This window comes from Strix uralensis, chromosome 7 (assembly GCF_047716275.1).
Source record: "Strix uralensis isolate ZFMK-TIS-50842 chromosome 7, bStrUra1, whole genome shotgun sequence".
Lineage (NCBI taxonomy): Eukaryota > Metazoa > Chordata > Aves > Strigiformes > Strigidae > Strix > Strix uralensis.
This window is the reverse complement of record NC_133978.1, coordinates 33617466-33643060: the sequence shown is the minus strand read 5'-3', so window position 1 is coordinate 33643060 and position 25595 is coordinate 33617466. Positions and strand designations below refer to the sequence as shown.

The window sequence follows — 25595 nt, the reverse complement described above, 5'->3', positions numbered from 1 at the left end:
CTTTTGTTCTGTATCTGATTGAAACTTCCTCTCCTGTGTCCGTCATTTGCAGTTGTGTAACATTGGTATTTTAATCAAACAACTGAGAGAGAAATGCAGTCCCCTTCCCGGGCAGGGTTGAAGCAGGACAGCACGTGTGGCTTGCCCTCCACCGCCTTGAGTAGCAAGGGCGCGGCCACTCTTTGCACGGTCTGTGGATGTTGAGATCCACCACAGCCTTGGGCAGGCAGAAAAGGTATAGGTAAATTTGGCATGGAAGCTGGTTTCAAGCTGAAGAACTTCTGGCCTTTCTGCCAGTGGGTAAAATACTGGTGGCACTGGGATGGGGAAAAAAGAAGTAGAAATTGCTAATTCTTCTCCTCTGGAAGCCTCTATTCCAAAGGTGAAATAGTGGGAAAACTTCAGAGCGAAGAGAAGGGCATAGGAAATGATTGTACTTGCTCACTCCAACTTTGGCTTTGGGGCATGGAGGGAGTAGAAGAGGAAAGAGAAGCTTGGTATATGGCCTTTTGCCTTGCTTCATCCACTCCCATACATCCCTCATGTACTGGTTGAGGAGAGGATGACTACTAATTGCTGTTGTCTCCTTCTGCTGAGAGGTGGGGGATATTACTAAGTAGACTTTTGTATACAGGGACCTTAAAAGTGGCTTTTAGTTTGAGAGAATGATGTTTGGTGAACCTCTGTGGGATTTTTTTCATTAAAAGAGCAAATAGTTAATGGGAGGATAAGGGAAGAAAGGGAAGCAGGAATGTTCCCCCAGGTGATGCAGACAAGGTGCAGCTGAGAGGGAAAGAAGACAGTATTAGAATGGGAGATTGTGATTACAGTTTTTCCATTATCCTGCTTTTGATTTTTCAGTTATTTTCCTTTAAAGAGCAGGTCGTTATGGTGAGATGCAGAAACACTATGCTACCAGGGAATGTTTATCACTGGTTTGTTACCACGTGAATTAGACAGTGGAGCTGTCTGTGCAGTTTTCAGTGTAAAACATAGAAGCATTGAACTGTAAAATGCAAAAATACAAACCCAGTTATCTTATCAGTATACATCAATACTCAGAAGAATCAATATTATTTGCTTATTTGTTAAGTTGGCAAACTCTCCTTTAAAATATGTGACTCTCCTTTGGAGCAGAGGCAATAAGCCATCTGGTTTGGTGTAAATTAACTGTGAGCAAACCTTCTTACAGAGCAGCAGCAGCAAAATAGCTTTTGTAGTTATCTTTTAAATATTCCAGTCGGTGCAGAAGTTGGAATAAGTTATGCCTCCTCTGTTTTGCATATCAATTTGTTGTCTGCTTAATATTTTTATGATGATCCTACTATTGAAACAGCAACAAATAACATAAAAGAAAGCTTCAAATATGTAAGTTTTTACATGCTGAAACAAGTGACCTCCCTAGCTAGCACATAAAATCAAAGAGCCACTAATAAAAAAATTCCAGAAGCTGGAGTGAGGTGATAAAAAATTTGTTTGTTGTAAATGCTTGTTTGAATATATTAATATTGCACTATGTAGCCAAGTCGTGTCTACTTGCAAAGCATATTTTTATCTTTTCTTTGAGGTTTTCTGTGGTCTGTTTGATAGGACACTGTACTTGGAAATCGCTGTTGAGAATGAGATACATTTGCAGGACAGATTTAGGTGCCTTTTTTTTTTTTTTTGAGAGTCCTATTTATACTTTAATATGGAATCAGAAGAGAAGGAATTTGTCATTTGGCACAGTGAAAATTGATTAGTCCAGTTTAAATTTAAGGGTGGTATATATCCAGTGTCCACATGATGGGTTGCCTCATCTTCAGGGATTGTGGACTTGCATAGTTGCATGCTTTGCTGTGTGTTGTATTGCTGAGGCATACACTAAAGGTTAATCATAGAATGGTTTGAGTTGGACCTTAAAGATCATCTAGTTCCAAGGGACACCTCCCACTAGATCAGCTTGCTCAATGAGATACTCTGTCATGTCTCTTGAGACTGCAAAACAAAGAACTGTTTTCTTTGCTCTGTAAATTAACTGATTGGCAGGAAGCTGCTTCGATCTGGTGTTTTCATGGACCTCTCATGTAGAAGCTCTTTAGACTAGTGAGTCTTTACTGCATTCCTGCTGATTTCACTGAGCCGAAGACTCCCAAGACAGGGTGGGGGTTATTCTGCAGAGTTAATCCAATTCTGAAGTGGATTATCAAAATCAAATCTCCTTAACCTTAGGCATGCACAGTAAAGCATGACACTTGCATATATGCTTTTCTGTTGGGGATTCCTGCATTCGTGCAAGTTCTTAGCAGTTCTCAGCAATAATTATGGTTACTGTCCATAATGGTTACTGACAGTACACTCATATTTTTGTCAGCAACAGTATAGGTTGTGATCGTAATTTGGCTAGATTAACTCAATTTATAGCAAGTGAATAGTGTTGATTTTATATGGTAGTTTTTTTTTAAAAAATACTGAGTTTAAACCACTGTCACTACAGCATATTACTGCACTATATCTCAGTTCACTGCCAAGCGTGTGTGCATAGTGTAAAAGTTCACACAGGTGTTGAGAAAGCATGATCTCCTTTCTAAGGATTAGCAATAACATACACAATTTGGAAGCCAGTTGTTATATCAATAATATGTGTGTTCAGAGGTAAATGTTTGTACATACCTACAGTTAGAAGATTACCCATCAGTGAGATTTGTATGTTTTGGGGGCCACAGCAAAGAAGTATAATGTAACTATCTTTTCTCATCTGTTTTTAAAGATGATCCAGAGGTTTCAGGTGCTTTTTACATAAGCATGTATGTTATAGGCTTCTTAATGTTTAGAGAAAAGCCAAGTCCTTGTTCCCTTATTTTGTTTTGCAATAAATTAGATATTACTCTTACTGATTTATCTGTATTTTGCAGACTATTACTGTTATGCAGAATAGCAGCCTACTAAGAAAGTCTTGCTTGCGAGAACCTCAGAAAATCAAATTTTGTTTTAAGAAATCCAGACATCTTAATAGATCAAAACATGAGAAATTTTTTGTTCCCAAGGAGTCTAATTTGAAAGAATTTTAAATGGTTCTATTAAAAAAATCACTAAACCCCCAAATCTTGGCAGATCAGAATGAATACACTATGTATTTTGTTGAATTAAGTGATTGATATAGTTGCTAAATTTTCATTTCATTTACTCTAAAAGAATGATGACACGACTGTAAACACCAGTATTACAGACTGATTGTATTTAGAATACCATGACACAGGCTACAAAAAAAGCCCAGTATAGTGTAAAAGTTGTGGGTAGGACCCAGACCATCAGGCGTTATTTGCCTGAGTATCAGTCTTACCAGTAAGGATAACATGTTTATCCCAAGATGTAGGACTGCAGGACCATAGTATTTCCTAAGAATGAACCATATTCCTCTCTGGTGGGTCTGTATACACTCCTCCAGACTGTTTAAAACTTGTGAGAGGGTCTGAGGTGCTGAGGTCAGTCTGTGGGGCCTTCGTAGCTCCTCCACATTGTGCTGGTGCCACACAGGGCAGTGTGGTGAGGAGGTGGGGGTAAGGAGAGGTTGGCAGCCTAAGACCGTTGTACAAGCTGCAGTATGAAGTCATTACAAAGCAAAAACCTATGTGGAGGGTATGGAAAGGCTACAGGATGAATGCTATAAAGGAACTTACCCCGCAGCTTGCCTGCAGGTTTGGGAAGACTAGATTTTCTGGGGGATACTCTAAGAACCTGGAGAGACAGAAGAGCAACACGTGCAAGAGCAGCCTTACTTTCTTCAGGAGCAAACACACAGCTATTCACAACTAGTATGGGGAATAGTTTTGTCAGGTACAGGCTCAATTCTGCTCAGCAGCGTGTCTGCGTGAATCTGAAAAACTCCGCAGACGTCATCAACTTTGCCCGAGTGAGTTGCCTACTGCCTTTTATACTACAGTCCTTAAGAAGCACTGCTGCTTGAGCTGTTTTCAAAAGTGGAAAATGTGTCAGTTGTCCAAGTGGCTGAGGGAGAGGCATCAGAGGAATAGACTGCTGGAGCAGGGTATGTTCAGGAGAAACAGAAGCCAGGAAATACTTAATCGTATAGCTCTTGAGAATGCTAAAACTGGAAACTGTAGGCTTCCCCGCCAGGGCCCTGGGACCACTGTTGGGTCACAGGTCTTTTGCAAGAAATCCCATGTTGACATTACTGGTTTTCCTCTGAGCAGGCACAGTTAAGTAAGGATAACAATTATAGCAGGTCGTGAGAGAGTGGCATTTCTTTCCTGGAGAAGGGAGCATTTTGCAAAATGCCCCAATCAAGACTTTATAGAAGTGATGGCTCTCAGCTGACCTAGGTTGTACAGTGGTTAAGCTGTGGAAGCCTGTGGCGGGCTTTCTTGTCAAAACTGTTTGTGCCAGACTATTTGCCGGATGCAATAACATTAAATGGAGGGTAGTTTCCTGGATGTTATTTAATAGAACAACTTCTCCCCTTTCCCTTTCTGTTTTCTAGCAGACTGTTTCCTTCATTGGTTGATGAACAAGAGATGTTGGTCAGTTTTGAAGAAATTGTATAAAAACTGTGCACTGATACATCTAAGCCATGATCTCATCTGTGAAGAATGAGAGCAAGATAAAAATATGAAAGCCAGCTTTTAAAATGAGAATAACACATCTTAAATCATGGCTAAACTGCTTAGTATCTTACACATACTTTTTCAAAGTTATCAGGGTACAAGAAAAAGCAAAACAAACTGGTTTAGCTCTTTCCCTTTGTGGAGTGATCTCAGTATGGCTCTCATGCCTCTTGCTGAATGCACAGGATATTTTTCATCAGAAAATAACGGCAACATAAGTATGTTGTTTAGCTATAGTGTAGTCATTGTGACTCTTCCATCCACACTGTGTTCAAGGGAGACTCTCTATTTAATTTTTAGAGTGCAAAAGGTTATCTAAAGGAAAAAGGTTATTTTACTTTCCTTTAAGACAAGTACCTTTAACAATAAGTACCAGGGATTTGTTCTAGAATTGCTATCAATTACTCTTTCATCTCCAGGTTAGGATATCTGAGTAGATGCTGAATTATACAGCAGGGTAAATTTTAGTCTTCAGGCTTAAAACAATGAGATTAAAGCCAAAAACCATCCTGGTATAAAAAGATTTTATTTACAGTACCAGCGTCTGCTCTTTGTATCTCTTTACTCAGGAGTAAATTACATTTGACTCCTAAATCTCCAGTATAATTTACTGCAGTCTGTATTTTTAAATTTATTTCTATGTGCGTGCTATAGTCTAACATTGCAGCTTTCCATGGCTGAAGGATGTGAGGACAGGCTTCTCTTCAGCTACGGGTGAGATGAGATACAGCAGTGCTAATCTCTAGCACATGTGAAAAATGGAGGTAATGAACTCAGAGAACAGAAAGTCCAGATACCAGCAGGCAGCTTCTATGTCAGCAGCTGCTGGTACAAAAAATGAATGATAATCATTGCAAGCCTTTTGGGGGTGCCTGAGGATTACAGGAAGGGGTTAACAGTATCCATGAATGTGTATCCATAGGCTGTGCTCTGCACATCAGATCAAATATTTATGAATGAAGGTCAGATGTGCCCCTTTCAGGAGGCTGTCCCCTAACTGTTTACAAAATACTGTTTGAAAAAGAACACAGCCAGGCTGAGTTACAACCTGACATCTCTAATGTGTCAGAAATGTGACATAATGGATTATGCCTGTGTTGGTGGGGTTCAGCCCAGCTCCCCAGTTGAGCCTCAAATGCTATTAATAGTAACACACTGAGTCATAGAAGCAAGAATGTCAGACTGCCTGGGCTGTGCTTCTCTTACACATTAGACTGCTAACAATAGAAAGCCAGCCTAGATTTGTTAGAATAGAATAACTACTTTTTTTCCATGCATGTGCCTGAATATGTCTCTCTCTCTCTCTCTCTCTTTCTCGTAGTTATTTATTTATTAAAGAATGTCACTGAATAAGAGAGATGTTCCGGGTGAGGCAGACTGGCTTGTTTAATTTCTTTCTGTTGTTCTGGGTGGCATTTATACAAAACATTTAGAATTTATTTACTGCAAATATTTTTAACGCTGTGTGCACGCTCTGATTTTTTTCCAGCAGGTATCAGCCATCTGCTGCTCTGTCTGGCTGATGCCTACAGCTTGTTTCTTTACATTAATTTCTCTCTCCCTACATATAGTGGCATTGAGAAGGAATTCCCTTGTGGAGGTGTGAGCTCCAGTTCAAGTCCATCTCTCAAAGGGGTTTCTCCAACTCTGGGCTGATCATAGCCTTTGCTTTAGGGTGCAATATAAATGTAATTGCACCTCCATCATGTAACCTAAAACATATTTTGCACTGAGTTGTGGTCAAGTTGAAGCTTTGGCCAATTAATCTGCCCATAATCTAGCCCAGAATATCTTTATATTTTGACCCATTCCTCTGCTATTGAGGTCATCTCTGTCTTTGGCAAGTCAGTTCATTTCCCTTTGTCATTTTATCCACCTCTAAACCACAAATACTAAAGTTTACTGTTCAAGCAAAGGCATGATGACATAGATTTGTCTTGGTGACAGCCAGACAATGAGGAATGAAGTAATTTTTAAATATGGAAAAAGGGGCATATAGTAGTAGTGATAGAGGTTCCCCAAAATCTTGATACTGGCAGTATATATGTATTAAAAATAATACATGTTAAGTAGTTTTTAAAGGGCATTCAGGATTTTAGTTAATCATATTTCCAAGCTTTTCTTCATAACATAGTGGAAATATTCTGAATCTTCCTATAAGATGATGAGACTTGGCAATATTGTAAAGGGTTAGTTTGTTTTTTAACATCAGTTTACTGGCCAGTCCTTTCTCAGGTAGAGTTTAGTGCCTGGAAAACCATAAATTGGAAGGTCAGTTTGATGCCCAGATTTGACACTGGTGCTTTGTGTTGTTGGGGGTGTGTTGGGGGGTGAAATTCACGTGTAGGTGCTGCTGTTTCAGTAGTCTACTCTCTTCTCTATTCCATAAGTATTTATAGCTATCATCTCAAAGTGATCATGTGAGAGGAGTTGTAGTTTACAATTATTTGGTATTTCAGAGTACCTCACTCACCTTGACTCACAGCAAAAATTTTGTCTGTGGTGCTCCCTGAATATGCTTCTAAACCCATGTGCTCAATGAGCTGTGACAGTTCTCATTTTTATTATTTTTATTGTTATTTCAAGGTAGTGAATACAGTTGGTATTCTGAGTTTGCACAGATTATATGTTACTCTCTTCTGTACTCCCATCAGAAGGCACTGAGAGACTATTTATTAGCATGTTTTGTGGTCTAGTAATTGGCACTTGATAACAGCTCTAAAGTAAAACCAGGAGTGGATAAACAGCGCTCACCACAGAAAAGCCACTGTGCCGCAGCCTACCTCAGCATTTGCCCATGTTCAGCTTTTCTTTCCCCTCTTGATCCTGGCTCAGTTTGTGTAAATAAAATAAAAGAAAAAGAAATAAAATACAAACTCATAAATACCACTTTAGCTTTCTGTGTGTTTGAACAGCTTTCCTGTTCTCTCTCACATCTCCTCACTTGCAGTCTTTTGCCAGTCATTTGGGAGCAAATTACATCGCCAGCCCAGTTCTGCGAGGGCAGAGGAATGCAAGGTGGTGTCAGTGGCTGAAAATTAGGGACGGTGGAATTCAGCATTTGTTCCACAGCAGCAGCTGTAGCTGGTTGTTTCAGCACAAGGGGCAGAGTCCACAAGCAGGGTGTGAGCTGCCATTAGCCATAGGAAAAGACCACCGTGGAAGAAGATAAAGAGGCACAAGAAGAAAAGACAGTGATGAGCAATAGGACCTGATCAGATCTTGTGGGAAATCTGACGAAGGAAGATAATTATCTGAAATAAACTGCCTTTTTTTTTTTTTTGGTTAATCCACCTCAGCCAAACACTGCTGGAAAAGAGATTGTGTTTAAATTACTTCAGCTAATTCTTGCTGTTTCCACTACGAAGAAAATTTGTTTGCCATGGTGAAAGAAAAAGGTAATTATGTTTATTGATAGAATGGAGCTGAAACGACCTAATGTGCCAGCCATAATCACCTGAGGTTTAAACCTTCAAATTTAAAATGAAGCATGCTTTGATTGACGGTTGCTGTTTTCCTCTCTATAAAAGTGATGTGCCAAAACCTGCAGTGGATTGCATTGATTGTCTTTGTACCTGTTTTTAATAAGGGTAGAATCTGGAACAGACGTTATTTAGAGTGTTTGCACAGCTGGGTTCCTTCTGTGTGTTCATGTTGTTTTGGTTTTTTTAATGTGGTTTAACCCAAGTTTGCTGTTGACTGGGTTTTTACCTGTATTTGCTACAGTTCAAAGAGCTTTGACCACTGAAGCAGTTAGCTTAAAATTTTAAAGATAAACATTGATATATTCAGCAAGTCTGGACTTGAGAGGATCATATTTTACCTTTTAATGAAAAAATAGATTATATGAGATTTTGCATGATGTTTGAATTTTGCAGCAGTAAATTAGATACCAATTTCAACTACCTATAAATAACATTTCAAGCCTCCTATTGAAGCATTTACTAGTCAAATAATTTAGAAATGGTTGTGGGGTCTTGCAGTAGTAGTGGTCTGTATCATTATGAAGATATGAAATATGTTCTCGGTTATATTTGAGTAGTAGATTGGATGCGGTTTTGGAGCATTACATTATCAGATTCAAACAAACTGTTTTCTGAAGAGGAGGATCTGTGTTCTTTACTTTTGAGGACTCTGTAAAAGATAATGTGGGATAAATTCAAACTAGGGAAGAAACAAGTAGTAATGTTGAGCAAGAGTGAGCAGTTTTTCAACTCTGAATGTCCACATTATGTCTTTTTTTTTTAATGCTGTAAATGAAATAAATTGAGTGAATTTAGCTTCAAAGATGTTAGGATTGAAGAGAGCAGGACAAATGCCTCAATAGCCTGCCATAGTGTGTCAGAGGTATCAGAGTTATAGTCATAACCATTATACAGTCTACTGATAATTTTTGTTGATGAAAAGCAGTGGCCCAGCATTAATAGTATTGGCCACTTAGCAGATTTGAGATCCATTTCTTCAGATTAACAGGATTGTTTTTATAATGCCAGTGGTGAACTGTTGACCTGGTAGTATCAGTGAACCATTCCAGGGATTATTTAAGTAGTAGTTTCACCCCCAAATCCCTGAAACTGAAAGTTTCAGAATCATTTGAGTCAACTGTGCCACTCATCTTTTCAGGAAAGTAAGTGTATTACCATTCAGTTTATTGTAATTGTTGCTTGTTTTCTAAGATACATTTTAAAATTGGGCTGCTGATTTTCTCAAAGCATACATAAATTATGTGTAGCCTTTTTAGCTGTGCATTCAGTTTTGATCCTTTGATACATTTCCGTTCCCCACCCAGCTGATGCTCAGTTTGTTGGGCTCCCTGTCTTACATGGGGCTGTACGTTAGGAGTACTCCGTAAATACCATTTTAGCATGTTGCACCATGAAAAGTGTCATATACCTGTAAGAAAATTAAAACAAGCCTGTAATTTTTGTAAAACCTGTGAGGGAGGAAACCTCCTAGAATAGTGTGAAAAGTTGACGATAAATGCTTGAAAATGTGCAAAAGGCTTGTGTTTAAATTGCTTCCTTTCCCTCTCCCCACCAAGTTTAATGCATTATTTACAATGGCTATTAATATTGATGTTGGAGATAATTTTATTTTTTTTCTGTTCATACATATAATAGACTAAAATAACTGTCATCTTTAATTTTGTAGTACAATTACTGATACTTCTTATGGCTAAAGAGTGAGAAAGGATAGTATCTCTTCAGTATTTTGCTTTTCTACATTGTTACTTTGAAATAATTTCTCCAACAAAGTTTTTTTTTATTATTTCTTTTGTTTCTTCCTTGCTTTTTTTTCATTTTAATTTTTTTTTTCCCCACTTTAGAGGACGGTGGGGAGTTATTGCTACTTTGAAGCCGCTACAAATAGCACTCTCTAGAGTGATACTCTTACAAAATGCAGGCCAGTATAGTGCAGCTGGTACCCTCCCTTCCAGCCACTGCTTCAATTACTGTTTCAACAAGCTGAAAAAGCATGCAGTCCAGTGTCATTTCATAAACATGTTAACTAGGCACTGGAGGGGCTGGTTTCAACTAGAAAAATGCAATTCCAATTCACTGAATTGCAAACCGGTTAGTAACAGTTTTTAGCAAATTAGCATGCTTCATTATGCTCATATTGTGGAATGATTTCAGTGTCTGCCTGGTTAGTTCATACACAAAAAAAATCCTGAGGCCAGGGTGTTTTCTGCTGACACCAAATGGCGCTTCCTAAATTATGTCTGACTGATACCACATTTTCATGTCTCTGACTGTGTACTTATCTATTTCCAATTATGAGCCCTTATTATCTAGTTACTCAGCTAAATTATTGTCACTGTGTTGCATCCAAGGGCAACTTTCTGTCTTTATATCCTTTAACAGAAATAAATTTACATATGCATATCTTGTTATTAATTCTCTTCTTCATTTCAAAGCATATATTGAATAATTTGCATTCTTAGTGCTACTATATTGAGGCTGATGTGTGAATTGTGAGCCTGCTAGCCACGTTGCTGGGTGATATAAGTGTTGTAGCTTCGTTTTTACCTTCGTTACTTCACATAGTCTGAGGATTTAGCCCTGATTCTTGACTTCTTGACCAGTTGATAAGAAGACTGACCTTAACATTCACCTGTTAGTCTGTGAAAGCACATTGGGAATCAGCTTTGTACCTGATGAGATCTTGGATTGGATCATACATGGGCAAACCTATGAAAGTGGATTAGTATCTATTCATGCCAAACTTCTCCATGCTTGGAAAGATAAGAGGAGAAAAGAGGAAGGGTTAAAGATTTTTTGGATTACGGAAGTGGATACTGAGGCTTTATGATTTCTGTTCTTCACATACTGATTCTGTTGAAGGGTAGGTGCTGGCACCTACTGGGTACCAAGTTGCAGTAAGCTAGATTGTGTTTCCATGTTCTCCCAACTGTCTGTGGTTATTCCGTTGGTGCTGCCTTTCCCAGTAAGCAACACAAAAAATGTAATTCACCAGAATGTTAACAACATTTCCTGTATAATTTGGCCTATGGTCTAGTTCAGTCTTGCAGAGAGATTTAATTCTCTGTTGTTTTTTCTTCATATTTTTGATAAAGTATAATATTGATACCCCTTAAGGTTATGATCAAGAGAACTGGTTTTATGCTTGCAGTAGCTCCATTCTTGTCTTCTCTTCCATTCGCATATCCCAAGAGCTATGAGTTTCCAAAGCAGCTTTTAGCCTAACTTTTTCTTTTGTTGTAAATGGAACCACTTTAGATGAGCGTGCAAAATGTTACCTGTGTGTTAATGTAAAGGTGTTCTCTACCTGGAACACTGTCTCTCCAGTGCTCTGAGTATTTTCAGCTTTAACATTTATTCCCAGCGTGAATCACAAAAACGTTGAATAATGTGATTTGGGTCCTGACACTGTCTCAGTGTCATGGTTGTTAATGAAACATAGTCTTGATCTGAACTCATGACTTTGGAACTTTTAACCCCAGGTGACCTCGAAAGTCTCCAAGTTTGTTGCTTTTGGAGCACATGACAAGATTATGCAATCCCACACAGGCAGGGGGAGGACTGGGAAGTTTTATTTTCTTTTTGATTCAGTTTACTTAGTTTCAAATTTAGTTCTATTTTACAGTTTCCTTTTGGGGTTTTGTTTTGATTAAGTCAACATGCTACCTTGTACAAGCCACAGAAAAGGCATTTTAAAAATATGCATAGTAGTAGATATTAAAAAAATACTCTTGTAGTTAAAGTACTAAACTGTAGAACAGTTCTGTTTTAGCGACTCTTAAGGTGACCTTGGGGAAGTAATTTGATCTCTCCTGTGTTAATCTGTAAAATGAGGATAAGAACATTCCTCTTGTCTGCCTTGAGTATTTGAATTAGAGGTCTTTGGAGTAGAGAGTTTCTTTTACTTTGTTTCATAGCTACAATAAGGAAATCATAGTCTTGAGATTTAACTACTTCCACTTGTACAAAAAAAAAATCAAGTGGTGTGTGAATATCTTAGAAACATTTTATTGCTTTTTAAAGAAAAAGAAACTGTAAAGGAGTTATGTTTTTATTGGCAAATTTATGGTGTTGCTTGTTCTGTGCTCTCTCTTTCTAAATATATTTTTAATATTAGGTTTCAAATTGCAGTTCTGGTGTGCAGCATTGATACTGAGAGAAACAAAAATAACCAAGGAGGTGCCAGCAAAGGCACTGCATGTTTGCTGGAGATTTTGTTGGGTTTTTTTTAAATAGCACTTAGTTCACATGAGGGTACAAATATTCATATCCAAAGAGTCGGCAAGCACAGTGTGCAGTCCTGCCATGCCTGATGGCTTCCCGTGTTTCCCAGTAGTGAAATTCCATACATTCCTTGCATCCCAGCTGCGTGTAGGAGCCAGCTCTCTGAAGATACGATGGCAGCTATTTTATATTGAGAAGTGGGAGAACTTTTCCTGTTGATCTCTCTGAAGGAGAGGGCTTAGTGGTTTTAGTCATTAAATTTGAGACCACAGAGTTCACGGGTTCAGATAGCAGTAGAGGCAATTAAGCTGTTCCTCCATCTGAAACAGTGAGTGTTGTGGGCCAAAAAACCCAGTTTTGAGTAGGGGAGATTCAATCAGTTTAATTTATTGGCAATTAATAAACTTTTAATTACTGATTCTGATGTTGAAAGTAAAAGCAAGCAAACACATGCTTGGAGAAACACACCTCAGCTTCTCTCTGGACACTTCTCCCTCCCCTTTCTAGTCTCCAGTCCCCATGCCACACAGTATACTCAGGACCTTTGCTGAGGCAAGGGTGGTGCAGGACTGGGGTTGGTGGACTGTTGTTCCTTTGATTTTGTTGCTCCTTTTTTCTTACTCAGTTATTTCACCCTGGGTTCCTCTGCTGGCTGCAGTCCTTTTAGAGTTGTACCTGCTCCTGAGTGTCCTCTCTGTCCCTGCTTGGGGCAGCTAGTTTGCCTCAGTGTTTCTCCTGCCCTTCAGGCCCTCCTGCCCTGGCACCCTTTTTGTTTCTCTCTTACCTGTACTTTGGTGTCTCTCCTGCCCTAGCACTGTCTCCCATGTCTCCTCTGTTTTTCAGCATCCCTGGTGCTCTGGCATCTCTCTTGTGTCTCCTGCTGGTGTCTCTCCTTTCTATGTTTATTGCCCTTTTTTATGTATATGTTTTTGCAGAGGTGCTATGTGCTCCTCTGGTTCTGTTTTGATGTGCAATGGGTCCATTTTGTCCACTGCTGAGCTGGTTGGAATCAACTGTGACCAGCACAATGCAGTCCATGACCACCTTCTACATGAGTCACCTCTGCAGCACCCTCGCTAGCAAAGCCCTGCTGGTTATGTTGAATACAAGTGAGTAGACTGCCAATTATATGGTTGGTTTTCTTGGATGAGAATTCAAAAGGCAAGGCTTTTAAAGATAGAGTCTTGGCATAGTGAAATTGTGCATGTTTAAAATACATTAAGCTAGGGCAAAGGAGTATTTTTGCAGAGGGGAGGTGGGAAGCTTGGTAGGAAAGAACTTGCAAGTTGGGATGATAATTTGGCATGCCAGTGTAGGAGAGTCAGTTCTTTTTGTGGAAAATTTAATGCATACCAGGGGAAAAGACCAAGTTCCACTAATCAGACTGTGCTGTGCCCTTTGGGTGAGAGAAGCCAGAGAACAGGATTTCATTGTTTCTGGGGGCAATCCATAACTAAATTAGAAAGGATTATTTATAACGTAGTTGGTTTTCCACCTAGAGAACAGTCAGTATTCCCAAAAGGATGATTAATCCTTGCCTTCGTTGAGTCTGGATAGCTTTCAGGCTCACTAGGGATCTGGCTGAGGAGAACACTCAGGCATTGTCTCAAGCCTATTCTGTTCAGCAGAGTGTCTTGTTGAGTCTAATTGAATCACTGGGATTTAAAGCTAAGTAAGTGCTTCAGTGCTGTCTCAAAGTCGGACTCCCATTTTTGGAGGCTTTGTGATATTTTTGCAGCAAAGTCATGTATTTTATTAATGGTGGTCAATTTGTGTTGTATGTTAGCTGCATTGTTGTGTAAGAGACAACAATGAGAGAAATAATACTGCCTTTTATATGGGCTTATCATAAAGTGCTATAAACCCAGAAATGATAGATACCTTGTGTAGCTCAACTGTGTATGTTACCTGTTATTATGTTCCATATGGACAGGAAAACAGAAGCAGGAAAGCTGAGGAATCTCCTTAAAGCTGCAAAGTGAGGAACAAGTGCTAAAATTAGGGTCAAACCAAGTAATGACAGCTGTTCAGAAGTGAAATGTTGCATTTATGCTATACGAGAGCCTGATAGGCAAGGTTCTTTAAACAGTGTCAATGGGATAGCTCTCTAATTCCCAGTGCTGTTAGCACCAGTTTGATGTCACAGATGTTAGTATAATCTACATTGCAGTATTGCAGAACTTTGTATTAGTTCAGGATCTGGTACAGAAGCGGAATCTTGAAATGTTATAAAATTAAAGAAGTGATCCAAATATAAATGCAGCCTTGCAGAAGAGTGAGGGTTATCTTTTATTGGTGCTGGGTCAAACAAGGGTCAATAAATGGCTTATTTGTTCAAAGAAGAAGTTGCATTTGTTTGGTTTTGGTTTGGTTTTTTTCTCCCCAAAGGGATTTTAATGGATTTCAGAGCATCTACTTGCTATCCAGCACTTGAAGTGCTGGCCAGAGGAACAAGCTATATTCAGGAGTACTGTATCAGTCATTAGTGCTTTCTCTATGGTAGTCCATTTACCATATAGTGTTAAAAGTTGATAGACTTTCAGAGCATACCATTAGTTATTGTTGAAATAATATACCTCAAGGAATTGATTTTTACGCTGCAAATGTTTGTAAGGTCTAAGTGCCAACATGGGCAGTTAACCACAGGGCAGGGCCTCTGAAATGGCTCTTTATCAGCTCTGTACATGGCAAACTATCGTGGGAGTCAGGAGCCATGTGAAGTGTGTTGCTCATGAATGTGGCTGTCTGTTAGTTTGAGGCTGTATAGCTCAGTCCTTAGAAATGCCAGGAGTGTGATAGTAAATGATGGGCATTTACAAGATCCTTGATTGAAGGAGAGATTCTAAGTGTGGGGGACAGAGCTTCCATGGTTTAAAAACAATGGCTGAGGACAGGTCTCTGCAAGGGTCTTGTACAAAACCCTTGGGGTTTTGGTGAGATTGCTGGTGGTAACTGAGGGGAGATTTTACTACAGATTCTATTTTGACATATCTTTATGAGAGGCCTATTTCTGTGCAGGCGTTCCCTTATTTTTCATACACTCATCAAACTGCAGCAGTGATATGTCATTACAAAGATACGGAAAGGTATCTGGGAGATCACTGTCTTAAGTAGGTCAGTGGTCCTCCTCAGATACTCTCAGGGTAAACAACAGGAGAACTGTTTTTTAAAACTAGCATTTTTATATTGACTTACCTCAAAAGGAAATTTAACTATATGGAATACTTTTGGCAGCCTCAAAAAAGGAAGCATAGGGGAACTCTAACTAGAGTTTGTTGCTGCGAATAAAATCCCCACGTGGGTTGCTGTTAAGGTAGCTAAGAGGCCTGTTTGACATTTAAGTGCTATTACGGGTAACCACCACTCATCAGTAAGCCAGAATTTCCATGCTGTCTGGAAAAAGCAATTGCTTTTTCTGCTAACTTCAGCAACTTGCTTTTGTGCAGCCTTGAGGATCCTTGAGGATTTGCAGTCAATAATTTGACACTTCTGTTTATTCATTGTTTTGAGTAAGATTCTGATATGGACAACAAGTGATGTGTATGAGATGGTTGCTGAGAGTACTCTTAGGAGCTCTTGAATTTCTAATTACGCCTGTCCTATGTTAGGAAAAAAACCAAAACAAAATACTTGTTTGAAACAGTGACTGAATCTTCGTGTATGGTGGGTGTGTGGAAGGCATATCAAAGAAAATTCTTTTACCACTTACAGGACTGATAAACAGTTGCTACATGTTACAGACTTGCAGATGCTAGGTGTGAGAAACATATGCTTAGAATGATCCTCCAACCCTTCAGTAAGGCATTTTGAAGGGTGAACTGATTGTCTTGAAATACTGTCCCTTAGTAACTGTTGTGCAAGTAAAAGCAGAGAACTTTTGCAGGTGTGATGAAGATCAAAAAGGGTGTTCTCAGAGCATTAGAGAAGATAGTCTGGGTTCACTGTCCTTTTATCACCCAATTTGTATCGTGATCTGTTTTGTGAAAAATTACTCTGTACTAATGTAGAAATATGACAGACTAAATTCACTTTGTAATTCTTCCCTTTGGTTTGCTAACCACTAATCAGTAATCCATCTGTTAACAATCATGTTGAGTAATGCAGTTTTTGATTCAAAGACTGGCTTAGCTTAGTCAACATTTGTTTCAACATCATCTGTTTCACAGCACGTCTTAGCTTGCTGCATACTTCATTGTAAGATAGTGCCTTTTCATTACTGAAAATAGTTTTAAAACTGCCTATCACTTTCCCTGTTTGAGCTTAAAACAACTCCTGATCATACTCAGTTAACAAGCTGTTCATGACTCTTCTTTTAAAGGATTATAATTTTTCTTAAACAGTAATTGTCATATAAGATATGTCATGTAACAAATACAAACGGAATAGTTTTGTCGTCATTTTGTTTCTACAGTATAGATGCTATAGAATATGCTCTTGTTCACCTACCAAGTGACCAAAGACAAACACATGTGAACAGACAAGGTGGAAGTTGTTGTTGCTCAGCAAATGAAGGATAGTATTGCTGCTGTTCTAGAGAATGACAAATTCTTTTAAATAGGCTCTGATGCTTTTGTATTGAGAACAGCATCAATGATGCTGCTACAGTTTAACTGGATTGTAGAGCTGAGTTAGCAATAAGGTGTGTTTGTACCTGACAAACTGAGGAAGTGCTCAGGCTCCTGGTGAGTTTGAAGCAAGAGTAGAAAATCCCAAGGTGCCTCGGTAGTCAGGCATAACTGCCTACTGAAAACCAGTAAGATTTATGCTTTGTCACTGAGAAACTGTGAAAACTGTACACTAAAACTATAGAATATCAAAATCTGTGGTGTAATCCTCAGTGCATCCAGATAAGGTTATAGCCCTTAGGTAAATGCAACCAAATTTTCTTAAAATCGCAGTCACTATCAAAAGCATGGCAAACTGTATCCATCAAGCACATTTATTTTAATCACAGATTTATTCTAGGACATAGACTTTTTGTGTATGTTGTAGAAGGTGATCACTTTTCGGATAGGATCAAGCAGTTGCTGGTGTTAAATATTTCACTTAATACTGAACCATTGATGTGCATAAATCTTTACAGGGCAGAGGCCTTAGGCCCTGATCTTGCAGGATGTTCTGTGGGGAATTAATTGCAGTATCAAAGCTCTAGATAACAGAAGAGGGACGAGAGAAGGATAGGAAACAGCAGGCAAAATACAGAGAAAATCAGCATGTTTGAAGTTGTGTTCTAAAACTATGAAACAGATGTGTGTGGTTTTTTTCCTGCTGTATTTTAAAGCTCATTATTTCCTAGTCTTTTTACATGTTGGTATGTATGTGGCACAAAGCTTTTTATTTTTGTATGTAAATAGCATAGGAGTCTTCTCACTCTGATTTTAAGTTCCAGTTCTTAACATTTTGAGTTATTACCTGTCATTTGTCTCCCTAAATTTTTTTTATTTCTTTCTGTTGGCTGCATCAGTTCTATCCATGTCTTATGCATGCTTACAGATATTTAGGAAAATGTTTAGCTTTGTTACTTTAGAATAGTATATGTTTCATCTTTTCTTTTTACAGTTTGATTCCTGGTAATGAAATCTTTGCATCCCATTTTCAAGCAAATTAAGTTTGATATCTTCACATACAGCATTTTCTCAAATGTTTTTCTTATGAAGTACCCTAAGCTATCATCCTAGTTTTAACTAGTTAAACTTGTTAATGCCTTTATAGCTTATTTTTCCTTTTAAAGAATCTATTTCTCAAGGTAGCGATGCACCCCATTTCTAGGCTGGACACGTGCCTTTTCCTCTGTTTAGTGTTTTGTGAAAATCTTTTAAGTTGCTACAGTACCTGCCAAGGAGTCTGGTGGGTGGTGTGGAGAGAACTGATACAAATCAGTTCATTACTATCTTGTAGTCAGCCCCACATCTGGCCACGAGTTGCTATTTTGAGGATAGATACCTGTGGTGTACTTTGTTTATTGTAGCTGAAGAACTGGGGCTGAGAAGCATGTGTTATGGTGATAATTGAATAGGATACATAAGAAAAGTATCAGTTTTTCTTAGGTCTTCTCTTTGTTGAACAAGTTGAGAGTAAGACCAGAGGGCTGGGGGATTAGTAGTGCTTCTTTCTGGATCTAAACTGGAACAGATGTGGGCTATGCTATTCATCTTCACATGGCTTTCTCATGTAATCCAGCCTTCTCTCCTGCTCTGCCCTACTTGCTTTCATCCCACCAACACCCCATAAAAAGGAGTGTGAGTTAACAGTGGGGAGAGCTGCTGATCTCTTGCCCTGTCAGAATAAATGTGTTGGCCAGCTAGTACACTCTCACACGTATGTGTGTAACATGTATCACTGTGGTTAGGGCACTAGCTTTTACAGTGCCAAAAGAGATACTGTGCTGCAGTGTTCTGGTTGCTACTGTGGTCCTGTTTGCATCCGCTGTTTTCAGCAGCGGGCTAATTGTAAGGGGAAAATAACAGTGCTTCTATGGAAAATATCAGAAAAAAAATTAAAATTATGGCAAATAACTATAAGCTTTAAGATTATTTTTTTTCATGCCTTTTAAAAAAATAGCTACTCCGGTTATATGTAGACAGTGAAAATAGCTTTAAGACAAATTGGCACACTGTAGGAGTAATACAGATAAATTTACAGGAAGAGTTTTAAAATTATCCTTCAGATATGATTTGAATGGCAATAGTATGAGCAAGCTGCAGTCTAGGATTTTGCCTTAGGCTTTTTCATACATGTGTAGGCATGCAGCTCACTGGTATCTCTGTATGGGAGTACCTCCTTCCAGGATATCCTGGAATTCCTGAAGATCCCTGTCTGATACCTGTGGCTAGTGACTGCAGTAACTCCTTTATCTGTCGCTGACAGCTGGGAGGTTTAATTTCAGTCTCAGTCACTGCTTGGTCACCTTAGCTGATAGGATTCTTATAGATTTAAGATTCAAGAACTGAATCTGCAGATAAGTAAAATGACACTGCATTTTTCATCCCTTCTTTTTAACAGCTATTACAGTAACTCCTCAAGGCTTCACTGTGCTGGGCTTTTACGAAAGAGGAATTCCTCAGAGAGTGTCTGGGCTACAGACAGACAGGTTTTACAAACCAGAGGTTACAGGCATTCACCTCTACGAGAAGCACAAAGAATGGGAGAAAATTACTTCTCCGCTGTTCACACAGAGAGCATGGAGAAGAAGTGATAAGCCAGATCTGGTTCTTGAACTTGATTCTCTGGTGCCTCTCTAATGCCTTTCATCTCAGCTTTTTTCGCAGCTTGTCGTCCTGTGCACAGTGCCTACCTGCCTACCTCTGTCCTGTCCTAAGCAAGCGGCTGGCTGCCCAGCTGGAGTAACACTCCCACCACTTGACGGTGTCAGACACTGAGGGAATTTTGATTTTAAAACCTTCAAGTTTTGAACTTCAAATCCTGTATATTAAGAAATTATGGCCTCCAAAGCTGTATCAGGTATTAGAGGGAGAGGACAGAGAGCACTGCTGCCTGTGGGAAGATTTGGTTGCATTTACTGTCTTGGCAATCTCATTTTACTTTCATTCCTGAAAGCAGAAAGGAGTGAGGAAACTTAAAACAGGCTAGCAAAAAAACCTCTCCAATAGTTTCACACCATTAAATCTTTGCTTTATTTTTCTTTCTTAATAGTTCAGTCTTCAGCCAAGACAACACAGCAGCTAATTGGAAGTGCTGTCTGTATTAGGCCGCTCTTAAAATATAAAGGACACGGCTGTGAAATCCTGTGAGTCCCCTTGCCTGTGCTGCTATGGGCACAACATGATCTCAGTGCTGTGCAAAAGAGCCAAGAGGTTGTGGAGCTAGAAGTTATAGAAATTGTATATCCTAGCATAAAGTTTGAAGTCACACCTTCTACAACGTGGTTAGAGCTGACTAAGTATAAGTCCAAGTTCATTTGTGAAGGTAGGCCTGCAAATGTGAAAATGACAAAAATTCATTTTTAAAAGAACCATAGCCCATATCCTCCTGTTTAATTTAGAGGAAGCTACTTTTTACTTCAGTTTAGAGCAGAACTGAACCCAGCTTATTTTGCTGTGACCTCTGCTTTGCAGCATATGCATAGCAAGGCATTTCCCAGAAGCTTCTTTCTGACTTCCAATAAAAGGCTGAAGTATTCTGTGGCTTGCAGCAGAGACATGGAGTCTTGCCAGCAAGAATCTGCAGCTAAGAGTCACTTAGCTTGAGTCTTTGGTTTTCTAACAGTTCTGTATTCTGGGAGAGAATCATCAATAAGGGAGGCTGCAGTATTTGTTTTCCTGGTTTTCTTTTATTCAGCAACTGTTACTCTTCAGGTAGTTGCTGCAATTTCCATTTCAGAAGGGTTTGGTATGAGTACTGAGGTCCTTTTTCTGGCTGATGCAGCAAAACATATAATTGCTATTAAACCTTTGTACAATTATCTGCTCTACATAAAGCACCACTGACAGGACGGTATTAAACTTTGCACAGCAAATTAATTCCTCCATTTTGCTCAGAAAGTGCCTTGGGTTTCTCAGATGAACACTGGGTTGTTATTGGTCTTTTCTCCCTCTCTCTCTCTCTCTCTCTTTAATTATTTCTTTTTCTTTGCAGATCTGGGATTATTTTGAGATGTTTTGATAAAATGCAGTGAGTGGTCTCAAGCTGGCCAAGTTGCTTTGAATTTATATCAGTATAGTGCAGTTGCAAAATTTAATGAAATCAGCATTGCATGATTCACAAGGATATGTAAGGCATGAGAGAAATAATGGTGGTATGTCTGTGGAGTGATGTTAGCACAAAGCAAGACTCCAGTGACACAAGACAGTCTTCCTCACAGAAGATGCTATTGATTTTTAATTTTTTTTTTTTCCCCCCCCAAATTAAACGATGTAACCCAGACTTCCCAGTTGTCCCAGTCAGTGTACATGTTACTCTGGGTAAATTGGATATTTAATGGGACATTGATTTGTCTTGTTGGAAACCCAAATGAGCTTAAGAAAGCGTTAATTATTTATCAGTTATTCATTTAAGCTGGCCTTGTAAGCAAGAGTGGAATTCTTAACCTAGCTTGTCTTGAAAAGTTCTTCTGTGTGTATCTCTCACCAGAGATTTTGTTCATTAATAAAGATTAGACTTCTATAGGTACTGTAGCTTTCATAGTCAATCTTAAAAAGTGCTGAAGGAATAAAGACTAAACATTCAAGGAAGTTGTTGTATCTGTTTGATCTGTGTGCCTGCTTCCAGCATCCCTTTGTTCAAGTGCAGACACTGCACTAGTTTAACTAGAGCCAGCTTAAGAAAACAGTTCAGTTAGTAGCCTAGGAACCTTTGATGGAATGACATTTGTTTGAAACTAAATCCATTGTGTTAGTAGGTGTTTGCACCTTTCTGATGTGTGCTAGACTGATAGATACCTTTTGTTTAATCTCACACACGATTTGTATGTAAACAAGTATCAGTTCACATCAGTGTACTGGAACTGATAAATACTTGACTTGTGCTTATATTTCACTACCTGTGCAGCAAATACGCATTTTATGATATGAAGACAATTGTGAGCCCCAGTACTAAGCCAAGAAAGTGTTGCTCTGGTAGCATCTCTCCCTCAGAAAGTTGATAATTTATATTTTTTTTAAATTTAATTTGGATGATAGCTGTGGTGTTAATATATTTGGATCTGAAATTTCATTAAAGGCAGTGCAGCTCCTCAGGTTAGTGTTTGTCCACTCATGTACTTTCCAATGAATGCTGCATCCAGAAATTTGGCTGATGTGGCATATGTGACCGTCAGGACTGACTTACTGTCTTAGGTGCTTTTGCGACTCTTTCCATCCTGGTGCGTGGGAGAACTTTGTCATCTGTATTATTCTCACAGCAGGGTAAGGCCAGCAGTGCTGCTACACCTGGTTTAGTCAGGGACACTCAAGACACAGAGAAACTAAAATATTCAGATAACCTAATTTTAAGCTGATAGGTTACAGGCTCAGATACTTAGCTGAATTTAACTGACTTTAGTCCTTTAGAGTTAAGGGCATGCCATCCAAAAAGCCCACATACCTGTTGTGGAGCAGGGGTTGGAACCTGCATTATCCAGATCCTAAATTAATGTCCTATCACTAATTATACTGGCTGGATTCTGTTAATTTCTTAGTCATGATAGAGTTGCCTTATTGTACCATTGCTGCTAGTTCATGATGCCTGAGAATATATCCTCTAGCATGTGATGTAGGCAGAACCCAAAATATTACTGTGTCAAGATGTGAAATACCTGTAGAGAGATGAGCCTAACTCCCAGTTCAGGGTTTTCAGGCCCAAAGCAGCTCACGATATACATGTCCAGTAAGCTGGCTGGTCGTCAGTCAGAAACATTTAAATAAACTGCTTGTAAAGCTATTTCTCTTTCTTTAATTCCCTTTTCTCTCCTCACTGTGTAAAGGGTCACCTCTGCCACTGGGAAGCCTTGTGTGTATTGCATATATCCAAAGGAAAAAGCTTACAAGCAATTCCTTGCAGGAGAGCAAAAGTCAATTACTCAATCTTGACCTACAATGCCAAACTGAGGCCAGAAAGACAAGCACCATAATTAGGTCCACTTAAGAGATTAGTCTGGAAATTACAACTGGCAGTATTTGTATTCATTTAAATGGCTGTAAAGGCAGAACTGGAAAGAAGTTATATCATTGGACCAGTCTTGAAAACATTTATTTACTCTGTAGTAAAGAGCAAAAACTTGTCTTTCAGATCAATACCAGAAGATCCAGATGCTGGCATGCAGAATATATTAGGGTGTCCTCCACATGTGAGTTTGAGAGAGCAGAATGTTGCGGGTAGAGATTTCACACTGCAGCATTTAAATCCTAAGGAGAGTTTGCCCACATCCTTGATACAGTTCCTCATTTGAGCAACTTTAAAAATTCTGTTACCTTTTCTTCAGTTGGCATCAGGCCCATCTCAGGCTGTCTAGATCTGAGAGGGAATTTTCCTCATAATAATTTAATTTGTGAGCACTTGTCTCTATGTTTGTCTCTTATTTTCTTTGTTTCTCATTGCATAAACTATGTGTTTCCTTGGTTACAAGTTAATAGTCTTGTTTGGAAGAATAATAACTTCCACTCCAGAAATAGTATTGCATTGCAGACTATTAGATGAGGTTCACTCAAGGCAAGGCATTTACTGGGCTCTTACTTAAATGGAGCTGCTAATTGAAATACTGTTTGGCATTGCCAACTGCATTCTGTTCACCAGTATGGGCTGAATAACTGCTCAAGGGAAATAGTTGAAATGAGGCTACCAGAGGAGGAGGTATTCAAAACTTTGAGCTTGAGTAGAAGAATTTAGCCATTTCCTGTGAAGTTTGGAGGTGGGGTGGGGGCGGGATGAAGAACAAAACAGCACTACCATATTAGTTTGGCTAGATTTACAGCAGAAATTATTGCTTAGATTATTTGTTGTCCTCTATTCTTGGTGCTGTTACTCCTGTAATCGCGTTAGGCTTTTTTATTATTAATCTTGTATTTATATAATGCAGAATGATAGCAGCATTTCTTCACTAAAGCATTTATAAAGGAGAGTAATATAAAAGGACTTTTTTCCCTAGAAAGTCATTGAGGAAGGGGAGGAAACTGGTGCAGTAAATATGAGCAAGGTATCTGTTATGTTGCTGCATCAGCGGTATACCTGAAAAAAGCATAATCCTAGCTGGGGAGATGTCAGGAATTGATCAGGAAAGGAACAGAGCTTCCTAGTGGTAGTAAGAGTGATGTAGGTGTATCAGCAGTCAGTCCTTTGCAGGCCAGGAAGAGCAGGACAGGAATGGTGTAAAGACAGAGGTGTGGGTAGAGAGGTGTGTTTTCTCTGAAATGTTCTGATGAGCATCACTAGTTGGCGAACAGTATTACGAGAACAACTTTCTCCTGCTAGAGTGGGATGTGGGAGGGAGATTTGAAGGAACATAGTTTTGTTTGGGAACATTCTGGGTAATACTTTCCACTTCAGACAGTTGAGACTCAGTCTTGCTCTAGATTACACCCATGTATTTCTGTTGGGGCCTTAAGCTGCCACAAGACACATCTGAAGAGGAAGTTAAATGTTTTTTACAGAAGCCAAATGTGGAGCAATAAAACTTTTATTGCAACAATGAAATACACAATAAAGCTGACACAAACCTTTCCTGTTCTATCCAAGCTCTGCTCAGGGCTGTGGGATAGCTGATCAACTATCAGTACCTGGGATTTTGTCTCTCTGACAATATTGCAGATGCTTTGGTCATTCCTGTCTGCTCATAATATCTCTAATTTGCATTCAGAGAGTCATTTCGGGTAGAATTAATGGGAGTAAAACCAAATGACATTGGCTTCTGTTCTCTTTAGATGTGCTTTCCCTGTGTTAGGTATGTGCTGCAGCGAAATGGAGATGTTTGTAGTTTATATTTAATATAGTCATTTGCATGCAAAGTCAGGCTGCCTGGTTCATCTCGTTTCCCAAAACATGATTTGGAATTGCTTCCCTTTCATTCTTTTTGCTTGGACTGTATTCTTTCTTGGATTAAAATAGCCTAGTTCTTGTTGCCTTGTGTGCTCATTGAATGGTTTGCACACACTCATGTTCTTGGAAAGAAAAGCTTAAGCATTCTGAAACACTTTGTGCACTGAAACTGTGGAGGGAATTTCTCCTCGTCTTTCCATGGCAGCCTCGGTGGAAGGAGGTAATAGTTGATGTGAATGGCTTAAACTACAGGTTTGTGAAAAGGCTGTATTTTTAAAAAATGGTGGCGACTTCTTAGAGGAGCGTAAAATGTGAATAGATACATTTGTATCATGATGAAAAGTGTCGAGAACACAGGTTTATTTACAGGAGAAAATACTTTTTTTGTCTGGGTTTAAATCATATTTTGTGTTTTACAGTGGCCCATCCTCAGGAGCCTCACCATCCCTCTGAAAAGCCGGTCATCCACTGCCATAAATGTGGGGAGCCATGTAAAGGTGAAGTACTCCGTGTTCAGGCCAGACACTTCCACATCAAATGTTTCACCTGCAAAGGTAAGACCTTGATATTCATCTGTTAACAAAGAGTCAGTTTGTGCAAATGTACCTTGAGCCGGTGATGAGGGGTCATGTTTCCTGTGATCGGCCAGTTACAGGATATTCTCGTTGCTTAGTATCTGAATGATTTGTGGGTGGGGGAGGTAAAGAATGGGGGCTGAAATGTCTGAATCGCACATGTACAAGCATCAAGGTGATCAGCACCACACAGAACAAATTCAATATACAAACATCTACAATTTAATTGGAAAGAACGATTA

General features: G+C 39.1%; 1 protein-coding gene across 5 annotated transcripts in view; it reads left to right on the top strand.

Annotated features, from left to right (window-relative positions):
* Positions 1-25595, top strand: part of ABLIM1 (actin binding LIM protein 1) — a 211307-nt gene that overhangs the window by 70572 nt on the left and 115140 nt on the right. For 3 of the 5 annotated variants that reach the window (XM_074875356.1, XM_074875353.1, XM_074875351.1), the window contains exon 2: positions 25198-25332. The exons of 1 other annotated variant lie outside the window; for it this stretch is intronic. In XM_074875356.1, the coding sequence (XP_074731457.1) occupies positions 25198-25332 (135 nt within the window). Of the gene's footprint in view, positions 1-7634; positions 8003-25197; positions 25333-25595 lie in introns of those variants that run through there. One more of the 5 variants, XM_074875352.1, reaches the window with a different exon arrangement.